Genomic DNA, 22,500 nt, shown 5'->3' on the forward strand with positions numbered 1-22,500 from the left:
AGAGAGTTTGAATTCAGGTAAGGAATTGGATTTAGCTAAGTTTGTAAGGGTGGATGAGGGGGTAGGAGTACAGGGAGTAGTTTGACCTAGTGTGAGTGTAGTAGAGAGAGGATACTGGGGCTGTATATGCTGAGGCAGAGGAGAATTGCTTGGGAAGTTAACCGTGGTGACGGGCTGGGAGAATGTGGCTGTAATATTAGCTACAGTGTCCATGAAGTATGGGTTGAAGATGTTTGCTATTTGATATGGTGTTTTGTCTGGGTGGGGGCAAGGATTACATTTTGTGCCAGGGTTAAGGAGAGAACTAAAGGAGTACCAGAATTCTTTAGGGCTGTTTTTGTTGTTTTTTGGGAGCTTCAAGTAGTATTCTTTCTTGTCTTTGATACAAGTTTTATCTGATTATGAAGCTGCTTGTACTTTAATAAGTCTGAGTTGTTCTTGTGTTTATGCCGTAGCTTCCAAGTTTTGTCCCTAGCTATCATTACTTCCTTAGGAGATTTAGTTAACCATGCACAGCATGATTAGTTTTGTTTTTTTGGTTTGGGTGAGTGCAAGGCTGTCTAATATTTTTAGAAAGGTACTATTAAAATAGCTCAGGGCGCCATTTAGGGAGAGAGTTTTTATGTCATTCCAGTTAATGCTTTTTAGGATATTGCTGAACGTGTGGTGGTTGAAGTTGGATAGGTTCCTGAAATGTTTGACGTATGTTTTTTTGTAAAAGGGGGATAGGCTTGGGTAACAAAGGCAGGAAGGTGGTCGCTTATAGAGTTAGGGAGGGTCCCAGTTAATGATATTTTTATTGGATCTGAGACTGGGATCCAGTCTAAGATAGGGTTACCATAATTCTCTGTATGTGAAAGAGGACGAAAAAAGTTATTTTGTCCTCTCAGGTTCAAGAGCAAAAAAAAAAAAAAAAAAAAAAAAATTTGGTCTTTACTCTTAAAGGACTAAAACTAAAGACCTTTTTTTTTGCTCTTCAACCTAAGAGGACGAAATAATAAGTGCTGGTAGCAGCACATATTTTTTTTCATCCTCTTTCAGACCCAAAAAAAAAAAAAAAAAAAAAAAAAAAGGAGGTCTGTGTTTGGGGATTTTTGATTGGCTCATATACCGGTATACGAGCCAATCAAAAATGCGCACAGCGGACCCTCTTCTGTTCAATGCAGAACATCAAGCAGTTCTGCATTGAACAGAGATCCGTTTTTTGATTGGCTCATACACCGGTATACGAGCCAATCAAAAAAACAAAGAAAGTGGAGAAAAAAACTTCAAAATAGGGATGTCTGCTTTTTGAAAATTCTGCGATTTGTCCAGGTTTTAAAACCCGGACAAATCGCAGACTTTTCAAAAACAGCCCGGACAGGAGCCTGAAAAAGAGGATGTGTCTGGGGAAACCCAGACGTATGGTAACCTTAAACAGCAAGCCAGCAACTCCTCAGAAGGAATTTATTGGAAAAACAGTGATGAAATAAAACTCTAGCGCCTCGGCCAACAGCCTTTAACAGAGTACTTTGCTTGCGGTGGTTTTTTAGTATGGTAACCTTAGTCTAAGATGGTTCCCTTCATTGGTTCTGTTACTATATCTAGTGGGGTGGAGATTAGTTGAGTGTAATGAAAACAGGTTAACATTGGTGGATGGAGTTTTTGAAGAAATATTTGACCAATTAATGTCCACATCACCTAGAATTATAATTTCATTTTTTATGGTGTGGGAAGCCCAAAATAATATTTTTTCTAGAAAATGTATGCTATTACTGCGAGGAATATATAGGACTATAATATAGAGATTTTTAGAGTTGTTAATTTTTAGGAAGGAGACCAAAATTTCAGTTTTTGAGAATTGTGGGATGTGACCAGTAAATGGCAGTATGTAAAGAGTATTAGGGAACAGGATGGCAACCCCACCTCCTTTTTTGTTGGTTCTATCAACCCTCATTACCCTGTAGTTGGGAGGGAGGAATTCACAGTCTTTTATACTAAGCTTTAACCATGTGTAGGTAGTAGCTAGGATGTCCGTTTTATTATTAGCTAACCAGGCCAGGCATGCAGGTCAGAGGTTTTGCTGCATCTACTTTGATGGTTTATGTTAGTTATGTGTAATGATTTAAAGCATTTTGTAGGGTCTGTTCAATAGGGGAATTGGTGGAAGAAGTACTGGGATTGGGATGGATGTCATCACATTGGACTAATGTCAAGAAAATGCATGAAGGTCGATGAGTAAGGGTGGGTAGTTTGGAGATGATAAAGTGCAGTAAAATGGAGAGGGTATAGCTTGATTTGTGAACAGAGTAGTTTGTGGGGAGGATGTATATTTTGGAGCACAGTAGTGGAGTTATATAACAGAGGCTGGGATGTATTTCTGAGTAGCTATTACATGGGGTTATATAGGGAGGTAGTTCCAGATGTGGGTTTAGTGAATACTAATCTGGAATTGATTGAGGGGGGTTGTATTAGAAGGGCTAGTAATAGTATAGTATGGTTAAGAGCCATGTTGATTGGTGGGGATGATGTTAAGTGGAAGAAGTGGAGAACAGGAAGCGAGTAAAATAAGAAGTTATGTACCTACCATAACGTTCCATGTTAGTTGTCTTCTTCTCGCCTTCTTTCTTGCTGGATGGGTATGGAGCCGATCCTCGGCTCCGATTCGGCCAATACTAAAGCTCGAGAGCTAATTCCACTGGCTCGAGGCTCCCCCATATCCCACAATGCTAGGCGGTAACTCCTCAGATCTCGTTTGAAAGCTAAGCCAAGCAAGAAAAACTCCATAACATGGAGAAAGGTAACCCACCTCTATAAGGCTGACTGTGAGGTGTCCTAAACCTAACAGAGAAAAAATATAGAGGTGGTAGAGCGTGGGGGAAAAGGATTGAAAGGTCACAAGACAATCTCCTCTAGGTCTGTCCAGGCTAGGGGGAAGGAGGGTGGGACGCAAGAAAGAAGGCGAGAAGACAACTAACATGGAACGTTATGGTAGGTACATAACTTCTTAATGTTAAGTTGTCTATCTCGCCTTTATTCCTGCTGGATGGGACCGTGTCCCTAGCACCTTGTCCCGGGTGGCCTATTGGAACAGACTCTTGAGAACAGTGGAACCAAAGTTGGCACGGTCTCTGGAGGCTATGTCCAACTTGTAACGAGAAATGAAGGTATGAGGGAAAGCCCAAGTGGCTGCTGAGCAAATAGAATCAATAGGAAGCCTATCCTGAAAAGCTATGGATGTGGCTAAGGCCCTAGTAGAATGAGCTCTAGGCTTCGAGGGCAATTGTTGGTGCCTGATCTCATAAATAAAGGTAATCGTAGAAGTAAGCCATCTAGAAAGTGACACTTTAGTGACTGGAAGGCCCATCTTGCCTTCCGCATATGAAATAAGCAGTTGGTCTGATTTCCTAAACTGTTTAGTCCTGTCTAAATAATACCTAAGTTGGCGATGAACATCTAAACAGTGCAGTTTCTGTTCTGACCTGTTGCCATAGTTGGGGAAAAAAACTGGAAGATCAATAGTTTGATTCAGATTTGCTTGAGAGGACACTTTGGGCAAAAAAGATGGATTGGTACGCAAGGATACTCTATCTCTGTGAAAAAGTAAATACGGGGGACGACAGTATAGAGCATGGAGTTCCGATACCCTTCTAGCTGAAGTGATGGCTATTAGAAAAAGCGTTTTCCAAGACAACAACTTCATAGAACATGAAGCCGCAGGTTCAAAGGGGGTAGAATCAATGATGCTAGAACCAAGTTCAGATCCCATGGAGGAGGTGGATCCTTGATAGGGGGCTTAAGAAGAAAGACTCCTTTCAAAAAGGCTTTACAGAGTTTGTGAGACATAATAGTAGACTCTGACACACCCACATGAAAATTAGATATAGCCACCAATTGAACTCTGATAGCAGAAGGAGAAGAGCCTGCTTGGAAAAGCTCAGCTAGGAACTCCAGAATGGACTGAATAGGTGCAGTAAAAGGATCTATTTCCCTCGACGCTGCCCAGAAGGAGAAACGTTTCCATTTGCTGCTATAAATCTTCCGGGTAGAAGACTTATGAGAAGCTATCAAAATATCTCTAACTGAGTGAGATATTAAGGGAAGCCTGGCTAAGGTTGGAATTGGAGGAACCACGCTGTGAGGTTCAGAGAAGAAAGGGATTGGTGCAGTTGACCCGATTGATGGGTCAAGAGATCTGGAACTGGGTCCAGATGCCATGGTTGCACCAAAAGGTAACGGTGAAGAAAGGGAAACCAAACCTGTCGAGGCCAATAAGGGGCAATGAGGATCATTGAGGTCTTCAGAGCGATGGCTTTCCGAATTAGCTGAGGTATCAGTGGGAAGGGGGGAAAGGCATACAGGAGTCCCAGGGGCCAATTGTGAACTAGAGCGTCTCTGATGGGATGACCTGGTAGGGGAAAGAGGGTGAAGAAATCGGGACACTTGCTGTTTTGGGGAGTGGCAAAAAGATCGCAGCAAGGTTGGCCCCAAGTTCGAAAAACTTCTTCCAACACTGATTTCTTCAGAGACCACTCGTGAGGCATGAGAATTGCTCTGCTCAATCTTTCTGCTATCACATTGGACTTGCCGGGAATGTGCGTTGCTATCAGGAAACGCTGAGAAGAGATCGCCCATTGCCACAGTCTGAGTGCTTCTCGACATAAGGGGTAAGATTTGGTCCCGCCTTGCTTGTTGATGTACCACACTATGGAGATATTGTCCTTCTGAATTGCTATAGTTCCCTTGGGAAGAGAGTCCTGAAGGGCTTGCAACACTAAAAGCACTGCTCTCATCTCTAGAACATTTATGTGCAAGTGGCACTCGATCGGCTGCCACGTGCCCTGGACTGTCCTGCCCTGGTAATGCCCCCTCCACCCGATCAGGGAAGCGTCTGTTGTCAGAATTGCAGCCGGGGGTGGGGGAATGAAAGGTCTCCCTAGAAGAAGTTGGGGAGATGTGACCCACCAGGAAAGATGATTCCTGCATGACTGAGTTATACTGATAGTGTGGGACATTGACAAAAGTTGAAATGACCACTGAGTGAAAAGCATCCACTGAAGAATCCTCATGTGGAAGCGGGCTAAGGGGAGGAGAGGTATAGCCGCCGCCATAATCCCTAGGACTTTCAACACCAGTCTGACCTTGACCCTGTTGTGTCGTAATAGAAGAAAAACCTGCTTGTGAATGTCTGCTACTCTTTGTTCTGTGAGTCTGGCTGATAGACTGACCGTGTCTAATCTTGCGCCTATAAAGGTAATAGACTGACAAGGCGACAAGACAGACTTTTCATAATTTACAGAGATGCCTAGAGTCCGACAGGTTCGTAAAGTGTAGTCTCTGGCTAAGAGAAGTAGATGCCTGGTGGTGGCAGTCAGGAGCCAGTCGTCCAACTACAGAAACACCTGGAATCCCTGGCCCCTCAAATGAGCGGCGACCACTGCCATGCATTTGGTGAACACTCGGGGGGGCTGTAGTGAGACCAAAGGGCAGGGCCCTGAACTGAAAATGACTGGCTCCTAGCCTGAAGCGGAGAAATCTCCTGGATCGTCTGTTCATCTTGATGTGATAGTACGCATCCTGGAGATCTATGGAGCACATCCAGTTGTCCTGACCCAGAAAGGGCAGAATGGACTGCAGCATGACCATCCGAAATTTTGTTTTCTTGACAAACTTGTTCAAGTTGCTGAGATCCAAAATGGGTCTCCAGTCCCCTGTCTTCTTTGGAACCAAAAAGAATTTGGAGTAGATTCCGGATCCTTGTTGGTCTGCTGGAACTGGTTGAATGGCTCTTTTTGCTAGCAGCTTTGAAATTTCTAGTGCTGCTTGCTCCCTTTGACTGGGTGTAACGTCTGGAAGGGAGTTTCTGGATTGTTTTGGGATGTGAATGAATGGAATTCTGTAGCCTTCGGATATGATAGACTGTACCCACTTGTCTTGAGTAAGGGAAAGCCAGGCTTTTGGGTACAGGGATAATCTTCCCCCGACTGCCTCCGAAGGTGGACAGTCGGGCAGCCCCTCAGGGGTGCTGAAAGGGTTTGTCAGAGGAAATTTCTCGACTACCCTGATTCTGCGGGCCCCCTCTGCCTCTAGGACGGCATCTATTATTATTGTTCCCCCCTCTGCCTCTAGAGGGGAAATGACTCTGTGCGTTCGGTAAGACTCCCTGTGGTTGTTTGTGGAACCACATCTTCCCACCCTTCTGACCCTTGGAGTAAGGCCTAGAAGGGGTAGAAAAACGGACTCCGACGGCAGAAAGAGTCTTACCTTCTACCTCGCACCTTGTCAGAGTATCCTTCACCTGTGGACCAAAGAGAGATGATCCATCAAAAGGGGAGTTAGTGAAGGACGCCTTGAAAGGGTCCGCAAAGCTACATAGCCGCATCCAGGCATGGCGGCGTAAGGCCACCCCTGTACCTGCGGCCCTGCTCGCTCCATCAGCCATACGAAATCAGGCGCATGGAGGAGTTGACTACTGAGTTAAGGGTCACCAGCTGGGAGTTTATCCTATCTTGAAACCCCACAGCTGATGGGTCCTTCAACACTTCACTCATATCCTTGAGCAAGTCCCTTAGGAGACGAGTGAAATGACACAGGTAATTCAGCGAACGCATAGAAAAGGTCGCTGATGAGAACATCCGCTTACCGTACCTGTCCATGGTCCTAGATTCCTTATTAGGAGGATGAACAAGTACCGAAGGATCCGCTAGTTCCTTCTTGGTGGCTGCAGCCACCACCATGGCATCCACAGAGACACCTTTGGACAAAAACTCCTTGTCTTTGGGGGGCAGTGATAAATTTGGCTGGCCTCCTAGGGGTGGGTTCCACCGAGTCAGGAGCTGCCCAAGCCTTCCTCGCCACCACTTCCATGAGGGGGTCAAAGGGAGGGGACACCCAGGAGGTGGAAGGTCGAGAATCAAATGCTTCAAGGTACACTGATTCGTCCTCTGAAGGGTTAAGGGCTGGCCAATTCCCCCTCTGTTTCAAGATTTCGAGTATGTCTGCAAAGGAGACATCTTCAGAGGGGGAACGAGGGGAACCCTCAGAATCCTCCAAATCAGTGTCAGAGGTGACAGACTCGGGGGAGTCAATGTGCTTCCTCTTGCACTGTCTCTTCCTAGGGGGTTCTCCTGCAAGGTCAGGAGAGACCTCGGAAGGGGAGGAAATTCCCACTGGGGATACTTGAGGCGCAGATTCTCTGCGGTCCGAAGCAAGGGGGTGAGAAGAAATCACCGCAGGCACTGTGGAGGGAGGGGCTGATGGAGCCGACTGTGGAGTAGAACCAGGTTCTAACACGCCCCGCATGACCTCAAAGGCACCCCTGTCAGGCAGGGCCAGAGGTCTCCGCTCCGAAGAGCCAAAAACCTCCCCCGGCACCGACAAGGATGGCTCCGAAGCCGATGTCGGAGCCGAACTAACCAGCGCCGAAGCACCGAGAGGGAGAGCGGGGTCGGACAAGGGTCCGATGCCACTCGCCCCCTTGGAGCTGACGAGGGAAGTCCGGCGCCGAGATCCCTCGAAGGAGGAAATCGGAGCAGACGACGGCGCCGAAGGGAAAGGTATCGGTTCCGACACTCCCACAGTCTTGGCTCCGAGCAGTAGCGGCTCCGAACGCAAGAGAGTCGGAGGAGGAATATCTAGTGGAACAGGGGTAGCCATCGACTGTTGAGTTGGGCTGTGTAACATCTCAGCCAGTGCCTCGGACTTAAGAAGTCGACTCACCACCCTCTGCAAATCATGGTCCGAAAGTCTAGAAGACCTAGAGGAGTGTGACCTATGGCTCCGTTCAGACAAGAGCGGTGATGCTGGAGCCGAATGAACGGAGCCGATAGAAGGAGACCTGGATCTCTTCCTAGTAGTTGGTTCCGACAAGGGTATCGGAACCGATTTCGACTTGTGTGTCTCGGCTCCGGCCTGAGCCGAGGACACGGTGTGTGTGGCAGGTCTAGGATCATCGGCTCCGGTCGGAGCCGATGTCTGAACCGTATGAACGGTCTTTGAACCTCCGGAGGACGGCTCAGACACTGGAGCCGACTGCCTGGAGGGCTTAGAAGGTTTCCCCGACAGAGACTGGGTCGGGGGACCCTCGGGCTTCAATAAGCCCCTCAAGATCAATTTGTTTTTACGTTCCTGCAGGACTCTAGGGCTGAAACCATGACAGACAGCACAAGAGTCCTGCAGGTGTAAAGGTCCCAGGCAATACACACAAGAAGTGTGACCATCTGTCAGAGACATCTTCTGACAGCACGAGTCACACTTCTTAAAGCCTGAGACCTTCGAATCTTTAGACATATCTAAAGTGACAACACTAGTGCAATCACTCACACAAACACACAGATTACACTAAAAATTAAATTAAACTAACTAAAATTAACAAAGATCCTGACAGAAAAAAAAAACACACTCACTCCAACTACTAGGAGGGGTGAGAAGGGGCCTAAGGCCTAAGGGAAAAACCCTTGGAAAAAATTTTTGGAAAAGGGAAGATATTTGTAAGGGAGTGTTAAAAAACTAAGTAACTAACTAAAATACTATGGAAAACTAACTTAAAGGGGGTCTAATTTTTACTAGAACTCTAGAAAATTAACTAACCTGCAGAGCCGGTTGGAAAAGCACCTCGTCAGCTAAGCGGCAAACGAGATCTGAGGAGTTACCGCCTAGCATTGTGGGATATGGGGGAGCCTCGAGCCAGTGGAATTAGCTCTCGAGCTTTAGTATTGGCCGAGTCTGAACCCATCCAGCAAGAATGAAGGCGAGATAGACAACTTAACATTATTGGTTAGTTTTAGGTAGGAGATGTGGCCATTGGGTATAAATTTAGGGAAAGTGGTGGTGTGTGAGAATAGGGGTAGGGTAGGGCAGCCAACTTGAGCCCGTGTGTAGCGAGGGTGAATGGAGCGGGTTGGACGTAAGCACTAGTAAGCAGCCACTAAAAAAAATAAAATCAACAAGTAAGTTTGAAAAGACAAGTTTGTAATGTATTTATGCACTAGATGCTGACAAAACAACTTTGAGAAGCGATTGTAAACTTAAAGTGAGGCAGAAGAAGAGGGCTATATGAGTAAAACTTTAGGGGGAAAGAGAACAGAAGATGGGGAAATAGAGACTATGCTATGGTAATAAAATGTATTTAGAAAGGGAGATAGTCTGGGCGCTTAATCATGATGCCTAGATGGAGGCACAACTGGAGCAAGTCATTCCTTGCATTCATGAGAAAATGCCTGGTTGGGGCAGTTAGCAGCTAGTCGTCTAGGTATGGAAACCTTTGTAATCCCAAGAGTCTCAAGTAAGTTGCTACCACTGCCATGCATTTAATGAAAACCCTGAAGGCTGTGGCGAGACCAAAGGGTAGTGCTCTGAACTGGTAATGACTGGCTCCCAGCTGGAAGCACAGATATCTCCTGGCACGCCTGTACATTTTTATGTGACAATATGCATCTTGAAGAATTGTTGAGCACATCCAATCCATCCTTTCCCAGCAGAGGTAGAATGGACTGAATCGTGACCATATGGAACCTTGAATATTTCATTTATTTATTTTACATTTGTTTACCGGGAAAGTCTGACTGGGTAGGTGCCCATTTCCAGCAGAGGCACAGGGACAAAAGCAACACATACAAACACACAGTAACACAGAACATGAATTTAACATATTATACAATGGAGAAATACATACAGAAAAAATACATCATACTGCACTAACTGGCATAGTTTGCTGAGATCCAGGATGGGTCTCAAGTCCCATCTTCTTTGGCACTACGAAGAAGAATTGTAACTAGGTTGCAGACACATTTTGGCCTGGGCGGACTTCTGGATGACTTTTTTTCTAGCAGCTTTTCTATTTCTAATGCTGCTGCTTCCCTCTGACTAGGTGGAACATCGGGGATTCTCTTTATTCTTGTTGGAGGAATTTGGGAAAATGGTATGATAAAACCTTTGGATATAATTCTCTGCACCCAGGAATCTTTTGTTATGGATAACCAGGCTCTTTTGTGCAGAGACAGGCTCCCCCCGACTGTCTCCAGAGGGCAGCAGTTGGGTTTCAGGAGCTTTAATAGGGTTTGTCTGAGAAGGAGTCCCAGAAGCCCTGATTCTGCGGGCCACCTCTGCCGCTGAGGTGGTGTCTTCCAATTGAGTTCCTCCTCTGTCCCGGAGAGAACTAGCTCCTTGTGATTCTTGAAAAGGACCCTGGGATTTACGGAACCACATCTTCCTACCTCCTCGTTGATTTCAGGAAAAGGATATTTGCGGGATAGAAAAACATATCCCTATAGCAGACACGGTCTGTCCTTCTTGCTCACCTCTAGAGAGCTTGTCCTTCACTTTAAGGCCAAATAAGGAAGATCTGTTAACAGCAACATTGATGAATGAAGACTTAAAGGGCTCCACAAAGTCACAAAGCAGCATTCAGGCAAGTCTCATAAGGGCTAGTCTGAACCCATTGCCAGAGAGGAACTTTTCTTTACTTGGGAGATCAGCCTCATGGACACATTAGATACTGACTGAAGGGTGGCCATTTGTGAGTAGACTCTAATTCGATCCTTGGCAGACAATGACACAGAAAGAGATTTGGAGAGTTGTTTAATCAAATGTGTTTGTAATTTTCTAAAATATGCCAGGTATTTCAACAACTGCACAGCAAACGTCACTGAAGCATACATGCGCTTAAGAAATTTGTCCAAGGCCCTGGACTCCCTGTTAGAGGGATGGTCAGAAGAGCTCTACTCTGCAAACCCTTTTTTGGTGTCTGCTGCCACAACCACGGCATCAACTTGGATCTCCTTGATCCACTGTGTCCTGTCCTTGGGAGGGGCTAAAATTTTGTCTGGACATTTAGGAAAGGGCTCCATGGTGTCCAGTTCCTTCCACGTCTGGACAGAAACAATCGTCAGTCAGAGATGTCACCAAAGACGTAGCTGGGCCAGACTAGAAAGCTTCGAGAAACAGTGATTCCCCTTGTGGGGAGGGGGTATCGGAAGACTAACCACTTTTCTGTTTTAAGAGCTCCAAAATGTCGCCAAATGAGACATCTTCAGGTGGAGATTTAGTGGACCCCCCCCATCGAAATCTGTGTCCGCCATTAGAGATTCCTGTGGGAAATCTAGGTATTGTCTTTTACACTTTCTCTTTTGCGGGATCTCTTCAGGGGGGTCTGGAGAGGTATCAGAAGAGATGGGGGAGTTATAAGAGACTGACTGGAGACCTGTAAGGGTTGGCTGTCTGAATGGAAGGACGAGGCTCAGAGCAAAGAACCGGAGGAGAAGCCTCAGCTGAGGGGGTAAGGATGTCTTTTCTCTAGGTAATGAGAAAGCTCTCTCTCCACAATCCCAAAGGCACAGTGCCTGGGGGGAACCGAAGTCGCTTCTATATTATGTAGTCTAAAAATAAAAAGAACAAACGCTCTTTTATCAAACACTGAAAGGCAAAACCACAAAATATTGAAGACACGGAACAGAGATTTTTTTCCCCAGGGGAAAAAAATTGTTGCTTCGCCAAAAAATAAAAAAATAAAATAAAACCACAAAATAAAGTGTGGGGCTTCACCCACCACACTCTCCGATGCCCCCTACCACCCTCCCCTACTTAAATATACCAACTCTGAGATCTTACCATACGGGACAAATGGCAAATTCCCAAAAAAGGCTCACTGATTTTTCCCTGGGAAAAAAAAAATAATCGCTGTTCCGTGTCTTTGATATTTAGTGGTTTCACGTTTCAGTGTTCGATAAAAGAGCGTTGGCTCTTTTTACCTTCCGACTAAGTAATATAGACCCCCCCGAAGTCAACGTCAAAGGAGCTATTTCCCAAACTGTCAGCTCCTGCAACCCCAGAAGCACTCCACAACAGGAAAGAGTCGAGCCCACGTTGTCCATAGCTGATGCCCTGAAGGGCAGGGATGGCTCAGACAGCTTTAGAGTCGACTCTAGTCCCCTGGTTCCGGTGCAGACACTTCGGCTCGGAGTCTCCAATGGCTCTGAAAAGCTCAAAGTCATATGATTCAGGGAAGCAACCAGAGTGGAAGAACAGACTGTCTTTAGATCTAAAGAGTACACCCCCAGTGGTCTTGGATCTGAGAGCTCCGAAACATTAGGTCAGATTGGAGCAGAAGAGACCAAAGGGGAAGTAGTCATAGGTTGGCTCACAGATCTGATGGGAGATGAAGCCGGGAGTATCACTATTTGGATCTGAGCTCTGAGGAATTTTCTCATCATCCTACCCATGCCAGCCTTGGATAAACAACTGGAAGATGTATGTAAAGGTGGAGGGCAGAGGCCTTAAATGTTTATGGGAAGGATTGCTCCAAGAATGGTGAAGGGAGCTGAGATGTGACCGTACCCAAAAGAGGAAGAGGTGATCGGATCCAAGGTGATTTTGATTTTTGAAGTAGATGGATCCAAGGTGGTTGAAATCTGACTTTTTTTTTTAATTTTTAGCAGGAGGCTCCGAGGAAGGAGCCTAAGATGACGTGGGATCTGGTGACCTCTTATGAGATCCTTTATCTTTGGGAGCCAAGTCGGGCTTTCCCTTATTAGATATCTTTGAGGGGGTTTGAGCCCCAGCTGAAGCAGTAGTAGTAGTGGAAGGGAGAAGGCCCTTCAAAACCAGCTGGTTCCTTCTGTGAAAGCTCTGGAGTTAAAACCAGAGCAAATGTTGCAGTCCTCATCTAAATGTGTGGTTCCTAAACAGTATAGGCATTCCCTGTGGGCATCCACGTTTGACATTTTATGCTCACAGGTAATGCATGTTTTTAAAGCTGGTAAGTTTGTCACTCATACTGGCCTAAGTTAAGGAAGTAATAGAACCACAATTAGTCTACTTTTTTTTTTTAACTAATAAGAATAGAAAACAACAGTAAGCAAGAGAAACTCTATAGAGTACAGAAGAAGAGAATTTTAAATAAAGTACCAGCAATGGTACTAATAAGTACTGAACAATCTCTAACAACTGCTCAGAAAAATAAATAGAAAGGTAAAAGGTAATCAAGGAAGGTAGGTGAAAAGTGGATAGTAGAAAAAAAATAGCAAAAACTCAATATTTAACTGGAAAAAAAACCCACAAAAGCTCAACAGCTAGAGGATCTGCATCAGCAGTTAAATGGCAACAAATATGATCTAAGGTATGTTAGATTGGCAGGTTATTATGGGTAAAGGAAGGAGCTCAGGAGTTTGGATCCAAAGATCTTTTAGAAGTGGCAGAGTCAGACCTAAATTGAATCAGAGAACCATCAGTTGAAGATTGAATGAAAATGACAACATCACATGAAATGAATAACTGATGGTGCACACATACCTCTCAACTGTCCAGATTTTTGCCTCATATTTTAAGTCTATTCCTCATAAAACTTGTGGTTTTCTGGCAAATCACTGGGATGATCTGAGGATTGAAGTCACTAAATAAGCATATGTTTGCATTTCAGACTTCAAATCTTTCAGAAAATATATGTTAACACAAACCTTGTTACTCTAACTGCTTTCTAAGTTTATAAGAGACATTTAAAAACTCTCTCTATTTTTGGGCCTTTGTTCCCCCATTTTGTCAGGCTTTGTTCAGATTTCTTCCACTAAGAGGCTGACAAGTATGGGTGCACATTTAGAAACTGCCCTGACAGTTATTTCCTATAAAAAAAATAAAATAAAATAAAATAAACAGTGGCAGGGGACTTCAACAGAAGGGATGTAAACATCCAATTTGTACTTGTTCAGGTGTCGAGAAGCTATATGTTTCATCTAAACTAAACTGACAGCATAGGATTAACACAAATTATTATTCTTTTCTTTGCATATTTTAACAATTTATAAATATTGTTTGTTCATACAGTCCAATTGCAAGTATTTCCTCTATATAAGCATTTCCATTTTGTATTAACAACTTATGGTACCATCAGTTACTGTGACTTGGATACATTGCAGTAAACTTACTGTACATCTTTTAAACTATTTCAGTTGTAGAACTATACATTTTGTCAGAATTCTCCAATGTTCATATCGAAAAGGCTGGCCTGAAAATAATATACAACTAGATTAGCACTCTTCCTCAGAAAACAAATAAAGTAAAATAAAATATGTATAATTCTGGCCACTGAAATACAAAGAAGCCAAACAGACCCCTGAGTTGCATTTTAATGCTTATCCCATTATCCATCCTGTCTCAGAAATGTAAAGATATTCTCTGTGGAAGACCATGACTGTGACTGGGCATGCCTTTTTTAGGTTAAAGATGTTTGGCAGTAAGACAATCAAGGGTGATGATAATGACACACAAGTGTTTCCTGTACATGAGTGAGAAAAAGCAGTTTTTTCCTTAAATGAGGTACTTAACACAAATGGAACTGCAATATTCAGATACTGATGCTAAGCAGTTGTCATGAGCTATAAGATGACATTATATACTTAAAACACTGTATCTCAGTGCGCATGATGGGTGCTGGTGATGACAACAAGATGTTTTCATCACTTCAGAAAATGTTCAATTTATTACAGTTACTGCGCAGTGAATGATGAGACACCTAACTAGTTTTCTTAAGCCTGCAGCTGAAAAGAAAATGGGTATCCCTAGTTGTTTTACAAGATGACGGTGGCTCCCAAAAGAGAAGAAATAAATGGGCAAATAAAATATGGTATTCTTTACTGCATGTCATAAACCACAGGGAACAACATTATTAGCTTTGGAAAGAAAAGAAGGCAGAGTCCCCTGGTACACTTGGGGGGGGATCAGTAATTCATCATAAAAATGGAAAACTATCAATGTGTTTAAACTTTTCTGCAAAAACAGTATGTACCTGTAAAAGCTGTACACAGATTACAACCAAAAGTTAGTGCCCTGGGACACCATTAAGAACATGGCAATATAATGTACTGCTAATGCAAGTGTCATAAACACAGAGCAAATGAAAATGAAGCTTGTGAATAAAACACAGAGGTAAACATTAAGAACAAATTCAGAGATGTGCCATGAATGTGGCAATGATTTCTCCACAAAGCATATTACATGACCTCTGTCCCTCACAACCTGTCCGCTGTTCTTTAGTAGCACTAAGATTTCTTACCTTTGCTCTTTTTATGCCGTACAGGAGGACAATATCGAATACTGACAACTTTGGTGGTTCCTCGTGGTGTTGTACATTTCCTAGATTGTCGGACTACACTGCTGAAAGAGAGTTGCATGTGTTCCTCTATACTGCGTATCCCAAAGTACTTGGTGTTGAAAAACATAAGGGTGTTGAGCAAGACAAATGGTGAGTAGACTCCAAGCTGTTTGCACTCCCACAAGTGTTCTTCCTCCACCCGGGAGAATATCATACCTGCAGTACAGAAAGAATATCAAATCATAAATGGAAAAGCAGAAAATACAGGCAAATCTACTACTTAGTATCAGTCAGTATGTACAAAGTACAACCCCTGACACCACACTAGAGAGCATGAACTCTAACTGATGGGATAGCCAAAAGTATACAAACAAAAGGAGAATTGTATATACATGTTAGAAACTAAAAACAGGTTCCTGATACAATGTGGAGGTGCAGAATGAAATCAACATGACAGACCTAAATAAAAAGGCAACTGAAATTTAGTTCTAGGTCTGCAGTAACTTCTGGTCCATCCCCTATGGACAGGGCAGACAGATATATAGCAAAAGATGGCATATGCACTATATAGAAAAAGATGGCATATGCACACTGACATCAAAAGGAGAACAGCAGGATGTTGTGAAAAAAAAACTTCTATATTATGTTCCATGTAATCCCCCACTAAAGCTTTATACTTACTTATCAATGACTCATGCTGACAACTTGCATGATTATGTAAAATGCAAGATACTTGCATTCTGATGCTAATAACAGAAAAAAAATTTGGGCTGTTGCATTGTGCTAAGCTTCAAGAAACATGTTTTTAAAGCAACGATGAGTGATTGTGAAAAATAATGGACGAGTACATGAAGTTTGAGAAAAACACTGGCCTTCCAAGTGTGATTAAGTTAGTAAGTGCACAACATTTATGCTGGGTACAGTATTCTTCACAATCGAAGGTCACACTGCAGCAGAATAAAAGTCGTATTAAGTCCAGCTGCATTTAGTGTTAGAACCAAGCTACAATCAGTCACAATCTGTTCCCCTTTATTTTGAAAAAGCACCCTCTTGTGGATTTCTTTGGGGGTGTTGGGCTAAAAATGGCAAATGTCTCAATGTTTTTTCCTAAGAAAAACTGCTGCATTTTCTTTGCCCGTACAGGAGGGGAAAATGAAATTACGATACTGTAACTGAGCAACACTTTTTGAGATGTCAATAAGATGAAGAAACATCAAATGTTCATCGGTGATCTGAACAGGAAATAATGGTTTAACAAGCTGACTAATGAAATTAAAACTAGTTTGTATAATCCATCCTTGCACCAGACTATTGCTAACTTCGAAAAAAGTTGAGAGATAAATATTACGAAATTACTGGAGAGTAAAACTAGGGGAAGATTTTTAAACCTGCAGAAAGTGGAGAGGGCAGCTTTATGCACCCACTCTAAAGATTGTAATATACATATATTGAAGGAAGAAAAAGGATGGGCAATAGTTCTTATGAATTGTTATGTATATGAAAATAGGATGTTTAAATATTAAATGATTTGTATTTTTATACAGGCAAGCAAATATAATACTTTGAAATTTTATAGAAAGATTAAAAGTTGGTTGTATGATAATTTGGTGCAAGGAGTTATTAGTAACAAAATGTACAATTTTTTTGCAGCCCCTGATCCAATTTTAGGGGTATTTTTGGTATCCAAAAAACACACTCAAGAGAGTATAGCTCTCCCTATGAGACCTACTGTTTCAACTAAAAACTCGGGTTAGAACCTATACCTACATTTGTAGAAGCAGCATTAAAAGAAGCTGTGCTTTCAACAAAGTCTTTTATAAGGGGGAGACTTCATTTTAAGGAAATTAAAAAAAGATGTGGTTTTAAAAGGGGATTAGCTTTTAGTAAGCTCTGAAGATAAGTCTTTATAAAAAAGAAGTTAATGTACTTATCATAACATTCCATCTGTGTTATCCATTTTCATTTATCCTTGACACATGGGATTCGGATCCAATATCGGAACTGAATCAGCCTTTACTACAGCTTGCATGGACCAAAATCTCTTGAGCTTCACCTCTACTTGCAATCCTTCTCTCCCAATTTTCAGTTCGAGTTTGCAGATTAGATATAAAAATCAAAGATAAGGAAGCCTCAATGGAAGCCATACCTGCTATGCCTTAATGATTACAATAAGTTATATGTACATTATCCATTCCACCAAAGAGTCTTCAAGGCCAGTGGATGGAGGAAGGGGAGTCAAGGATAAATGAAAATGGATAACAGAGATGGAACATTATGGTAAGTACATAACTTCTTTATTTGATGTTGTCAATTTTCATTTTATTCTTGACATATGGGGCAGTGTACCCAACTACCTTACACCTTGGGAGGACTCACAGAAGGACATTCCTGAGCACCACTGAAACAAAGGATGTTCTTCCCCTAGAGCCCAAATCCAGTTTGTAATCAGTAATAAAGGTATGGAGAGAAGCCCAAGTTGCTGCTGCACATAACTCACCCATTGAAGCTCTACATTGGAAACCTGCTGAAGTGGCTACATATCTTGTAGAAAGTGCCTTAACAGGCCTAGGCAAATCAATTTTCTTCTTGTCATAGATAAAGGATCTACAATCCTTGAGTCATCTGACCAAGGTCACATTGTTGACTGACTGGTTTACAAGACCTTGCACTTGAACAGCAAATAGTTAGTTGGTCATATTTTCTTGCATCTTTGCTTCTGTGTAGATAAAACGTAATTGTCTGTGAACATCTAACAAATGCAAACAGTATTCTCTTTTGTTCAGAAAACTGGGAAAGAATACTGGTAAATTAATAGTCTGACTGATATTAGAATGACACTACCTTAGGTATAAGTGGGATTTGTCCATAAGGAAACTGTGGGCCGGATTCACGAAACCTCCGTGTAAGAGTTAATATGTCTTACAAGGAGGCTGCAGTCTAACGGTATGACGTCAGCATGCCATGCATATTCATGAGGGCATGCTGAATCATACCCTAGGCTAACACGGTCCGTGTAGGAAAGTAGGGGGCGTGTCCGAATGCTGAGTTCTGCAAAGGGACATGCCCCAAGAAGAGTCAGAGTCCTGAAAGTAAACACCCACGAGCAAGTCCGTGGAAATGTCAAGGAACACAACACCACATGCCCTCACAGACTATAAACCCAACTGTAATGTAAAACGTAAAAATAGCAGTTTTTTTTTTTTTTATAATTTCCAAAATGTTTGCCCCTAGTTGCGCTCGTTTGCGTGGGTATGCCCTCCGCTCAGCCACAGTTAGCAGACATTGAAAAGCATATAAGATCTAAATATGCAGAGTAAGCCAAGTAGCAATAGCGTAGCAGTAGAGATGTTGGCCAAAGAGGAGGTAATCACAGTTCGAGCCCCCACAACATCATTTTCCATTTTTATTTAAATAAGCATGAAACAATCCCCTCACACACACACACACACATATATATATATATATATATATATATATATATATATATATAAAACTATAATTTAAGTAAAATGTAATGAAATGGGCCATGTATTTTTGAAGAAATCCGACATAATAAAATATAAAAAAAGGATCATAATTGCCCATAGCTTAGCAAGGCTTTAGCAAGCTGAATATGGGTGCCCGTAGGTGAGCAGCGCTTTAACAAGCTTAATATGAGTGCCCATAGGTGAGCAGCGCTTTAACAAGCTTAATATGAGTGCCCGCAGGTGAGCAGCAGTTTAACAGGTTTAATATGAGTGCCGAGAGTTGAGCAGTGCTTTACCCAACATAATATGAGTGCTCATAGCTAAATAACGCGTTACCCAGCGTAAGCAGTTTGCGCAGAGCTGCGCAGCGCGCCAACCAGCTTACCAGCGGGCAACACTGGGCAAGCTGTATCAAAGCTGCCTTTACACAAACACACCTCCTAGCCTGTCTAGACAATAGTAAAATAAAAAAGCAATGCCCAGGGTCGAACCTGGGATACTGTGCACCATAGTCAAAGTACTGACCCACTAAGCCATGACAGTTGTACTGAGAAATGCAGTATTAGCATATATATAGGAATGAATGGAAATAGAAGAATGACAAAGCAGGTTTTTTTAAGCTGATAAATATCCAAAACGGCCAATCACAGATAAGTGCGGGAAAACCGGCATATATAAGCCCCATAGGCGGGAATTCATAGCATAACTGATTGTGGTACCCATTTGCAGTCAGGATGGCAGGTGCAGGAGAGGGAAGTCGCTTTAGAGCACAAAGGTGGGGTGTTGAGGAGTCAAAATATATGGTTTGGCTCCTAGTCCATGATCATGAAGCACAACTCATGCAAGGCCAGGTTCACTGGGGTGCGTACAAGGCACAGGAGTGGAACCGGTTGGCACATGATCTCACCAGTGCCACAGGCATTCCGAGGACTGGTGAACAGGTCCGTCACCACCATGCGGACCTGAAGCGACGGAAGGAGGACCAACTGAACCGTTGGATCCAGGAGGCCCGCCAAATGCCCAACGCCCCACTACTGAGTAAGTATCCATGTAATTAAGTATGTAAGAAATGCTACCCTAGCCTATAGTATGGAGACGTATGTTCCAATATTACTTCCTTTATATTACAGCTGCAGGTGTTCGTTCCGCGAATCAGCGAGCCTATGCTGATAGGCTGCTGAGGTTGCGCCATCAGGCAGGTTAGTAATTATTTAGCTGGTATTGTCATAGAATATAAGTGCGACAGATTGTAAAAGAGTTCAGTGTTGTAACCCATTAATAAAGGTCAAATAAGCCTAGAAGAAAGATTCTGCTAGTATTGTAAGATTAGATAAGTGATGCAGCCTGGAAAATAGTGTAATGCAATCCAGTAATAAAGATTAAACAAGTCTCAAAGAGAAGTTTCCACCTGTATTGTAATATCAGATAACTGCTGCAGCCAGAAAATTAGTGGTAATCTATCAACAAAGGATAGACAAGTGTCAAATACATCCTTGTAAATTCTGCCATATGAAATAAGTGAGTCAGCTGGAAAGGGTTGTTGTAAACCAGTAATAAATGTTAATAAAGCCTAGAATTAAGTACCGGTCTGAAATGTAAATATAAAATAATTGAGAGTGTGTGAGAAAGACAGTTTGAAGCTACCAAGAAAGCTGTAATAAGTCTGAAATAAAGGTATACTGCAGTCACTACATTATGAAATTAATGAGACAGCCACAACCAAAGAGTGTAATGTGTTAAATAAAATACAGAACACGGACTGTGTCCGTCCCACAAATTGTATATGTTGCTGTACCCTTGCATTATGGAAATAGTACGGTTGTATGAAATGCTGAACATCCACAGTTGTCTAGACCCATATAAATCAAATGTAGCAGGATGATGTACTTGAACACAGCCAGATATGAATATATATGAATAAAAATGGAAAGTATATTAATGTAGCAGTAACATCCCCATCATCAACATTCCTAAGATTACATACAGGAAACTGTACTAATACATGTAGGGGATATATATCTGCATCTACTAGGAATTTACAGTATATGTATAGGTAGTTTAAGTTGTTAATGTAAAATTTCTCCACCTTAACCTATTTTCACAAATGATGCCATTCCACACCAAACCGGGTATGTGTATTCACAATTAATTCCCATGGACATGCATGTACGTTGATGCATGTGCCCCATTCACATATCCAAACCTTATGGCCTGTTGCCACCAATCAACCCTGCATGCTGTAGGAATGTGCACTGTTGTTCTAAATATGCATGTGTTATGCTTGCAGCTCAATGTTCGGAATTCATGGGTGTTTGGTTAATGGGAATACTGATACATGCTGTTACAACTTATTTTGAATGGTGGCGTTTGTTACTAACCCAAAATGCCATAAAATACTGCTAAACATAGGACAACAGGGAAGGCGGGTCCCAGCAGACCCACCTCTCCCACCTCAGCTGGCGAGTGCACCTGGCACCAGTGCCCAGGCCGGGACCTCCTCCGGTGGCCCTGTGCCACCTTCGGGTTGAAGCGCTACAGGGGATGGGGCTTGTCCCCCCTCTGCAAGCGTGGCTGGAGGAGAGCCTCCACTCACCCTCCATAGGGTCCGGTCTGTGGTGCGTAGTGAGATCAGGCGTTCTGTGACTGATCCCCTACGTCAGCTTGAGGTGAGGGTGGCGCAACTCACGGGTGTGCCTGTCCGTCCTATCCAGCCCCCAGCACAGCGCAGGCCTGGGCTGTGAAGGTGCAGTGGTAACTGCCTATGGGTGGGGATTTCAGTTCCACTGTTGCCATCTGTGGGCTCATGGGCTTGCGATATCCAAACATCCGTCCCCGTCATTTGTGTTTACCCCCCACGTGTCATACTCCTCCCCTGTATGCGTCTTGTTTGTCTTGTCTGTTAACCTCCCCAACCTACCTCCCCAAATATACCTACTTCCTGTACCTCACATTCCACTCTCACCTGAAAAAAAAAATAAAAGAAGGGCACTCTGTTCCCACAAAAAAATTACGCCCCATACATAGTTGCCCAATTCGCACACATGTCCACTGGACATGTAAACTGCTAATTCTAATTGGCAGTACAACATATTTTGTTGTCCTCACCCCTCTCTCAGGGATGGAAGATTTCAAATTTCACACCAAATTTCACACATATGCACAGCTGTTGCTGATAAAGAAATGGGCATCTATGGGCCTTCCCTACATCCTTCCTGCACATCCCAAGCTTGTTTTCCTACTGTCTTACCCTCTTTGTGCCCCCTTTTTCACCACTTTCCTATCTCCCCACTTTCTTTTCTTTAAAAGAAATTAGCGAGGGTGTTAGCGGGAGTAAGCACTTTTAAGCAGTGGTCAGCGGGTGTGCGCTAAGCTAAGCGAGGGTGCGCTCAGCTAAGCGAGTGTGCGCATGTGTTAGCATCGCGCAAACCCGCTTACAACTGCTTAAAAGTGCCTTAGTCACTCTGTATGACAAGGCCTGTAGTCTGCTCATCAGCAAAATAAAATACCCCTGTCAGTCTCGAACCCCGGACCTTGGAAACACTAGTCTGCATGAATTACCACTGAGCCACAGCAGATATACAAGAAGTTGGTGCTGAAAGAAATATATCATGAAATACGAGTGAATGTAAAGGGAATATAGGAAGGCCATTACACAAAGCTTGTTCCCTGAATCCTTACTGGCAATTCTTGTGGAATTGCATTACATTAGTGTGATAAGAGAAACAGCCATGCAAGGAGGTAATAATGTTACAGTAGCACCTTATAAACCCCACACAGTATCAGAGCAGGATAAACACCGCCATATTTGAATAGGTATGAGGCCAGACTTCCCAACTGTGACTGATTTACAGGGATGTCCCAGATTTGCAAAAAAATGTTACCTGTGCCTCACTTACTCCCTGTGAAATGCACTAACAGTAGGCAGAAAGGTGGGGTATCCCACATAATGGTGACTGTCAATAAGTTAAAGTA

The 22,500-nt window shown here is 43.2% G+C and overlaps 1 protein-coding gene across 2 annotated transcripts in view; it reads right to left on the reverse strand.

Annotated features, from left to right (window-relative positions):
- The window catches only part of ZMYM3 (zinc finger MYM-type containing 3), a 3,891,108-nt gene that overhangs the window by 429,264 nt on the left and 3,439,344 nt on the right, over positions 1-22,500 (reverse strand). For both annotated transcript variants that reach the window (XM_044056844.1, XM_044056843.1), the window contains exon 23: positions 15,023-15,277. In XM_044056844.1, the coding sequence (XP_043912779.1) occupies positions 15,023-15,277 (255 nt within the window). The remainder of the gene's footprint in view (positions 1-15,022; positions 15,278-22,500) is intronic.

Source organism: Protopterus annectens, chromosome 14.part0, assembly GCF_019279795.1.
Source record: "Protopterus annectens isolate FY-2018-M chromosome 14.part0, PAN1.0, whole genome shotgun sequence".
Classification (NCBI taxonomy): Eukaryota; Metazoa; Chordata; order Ceratodontiformes; family Protopteridae; genus Protopterus; species Protopterus annectens.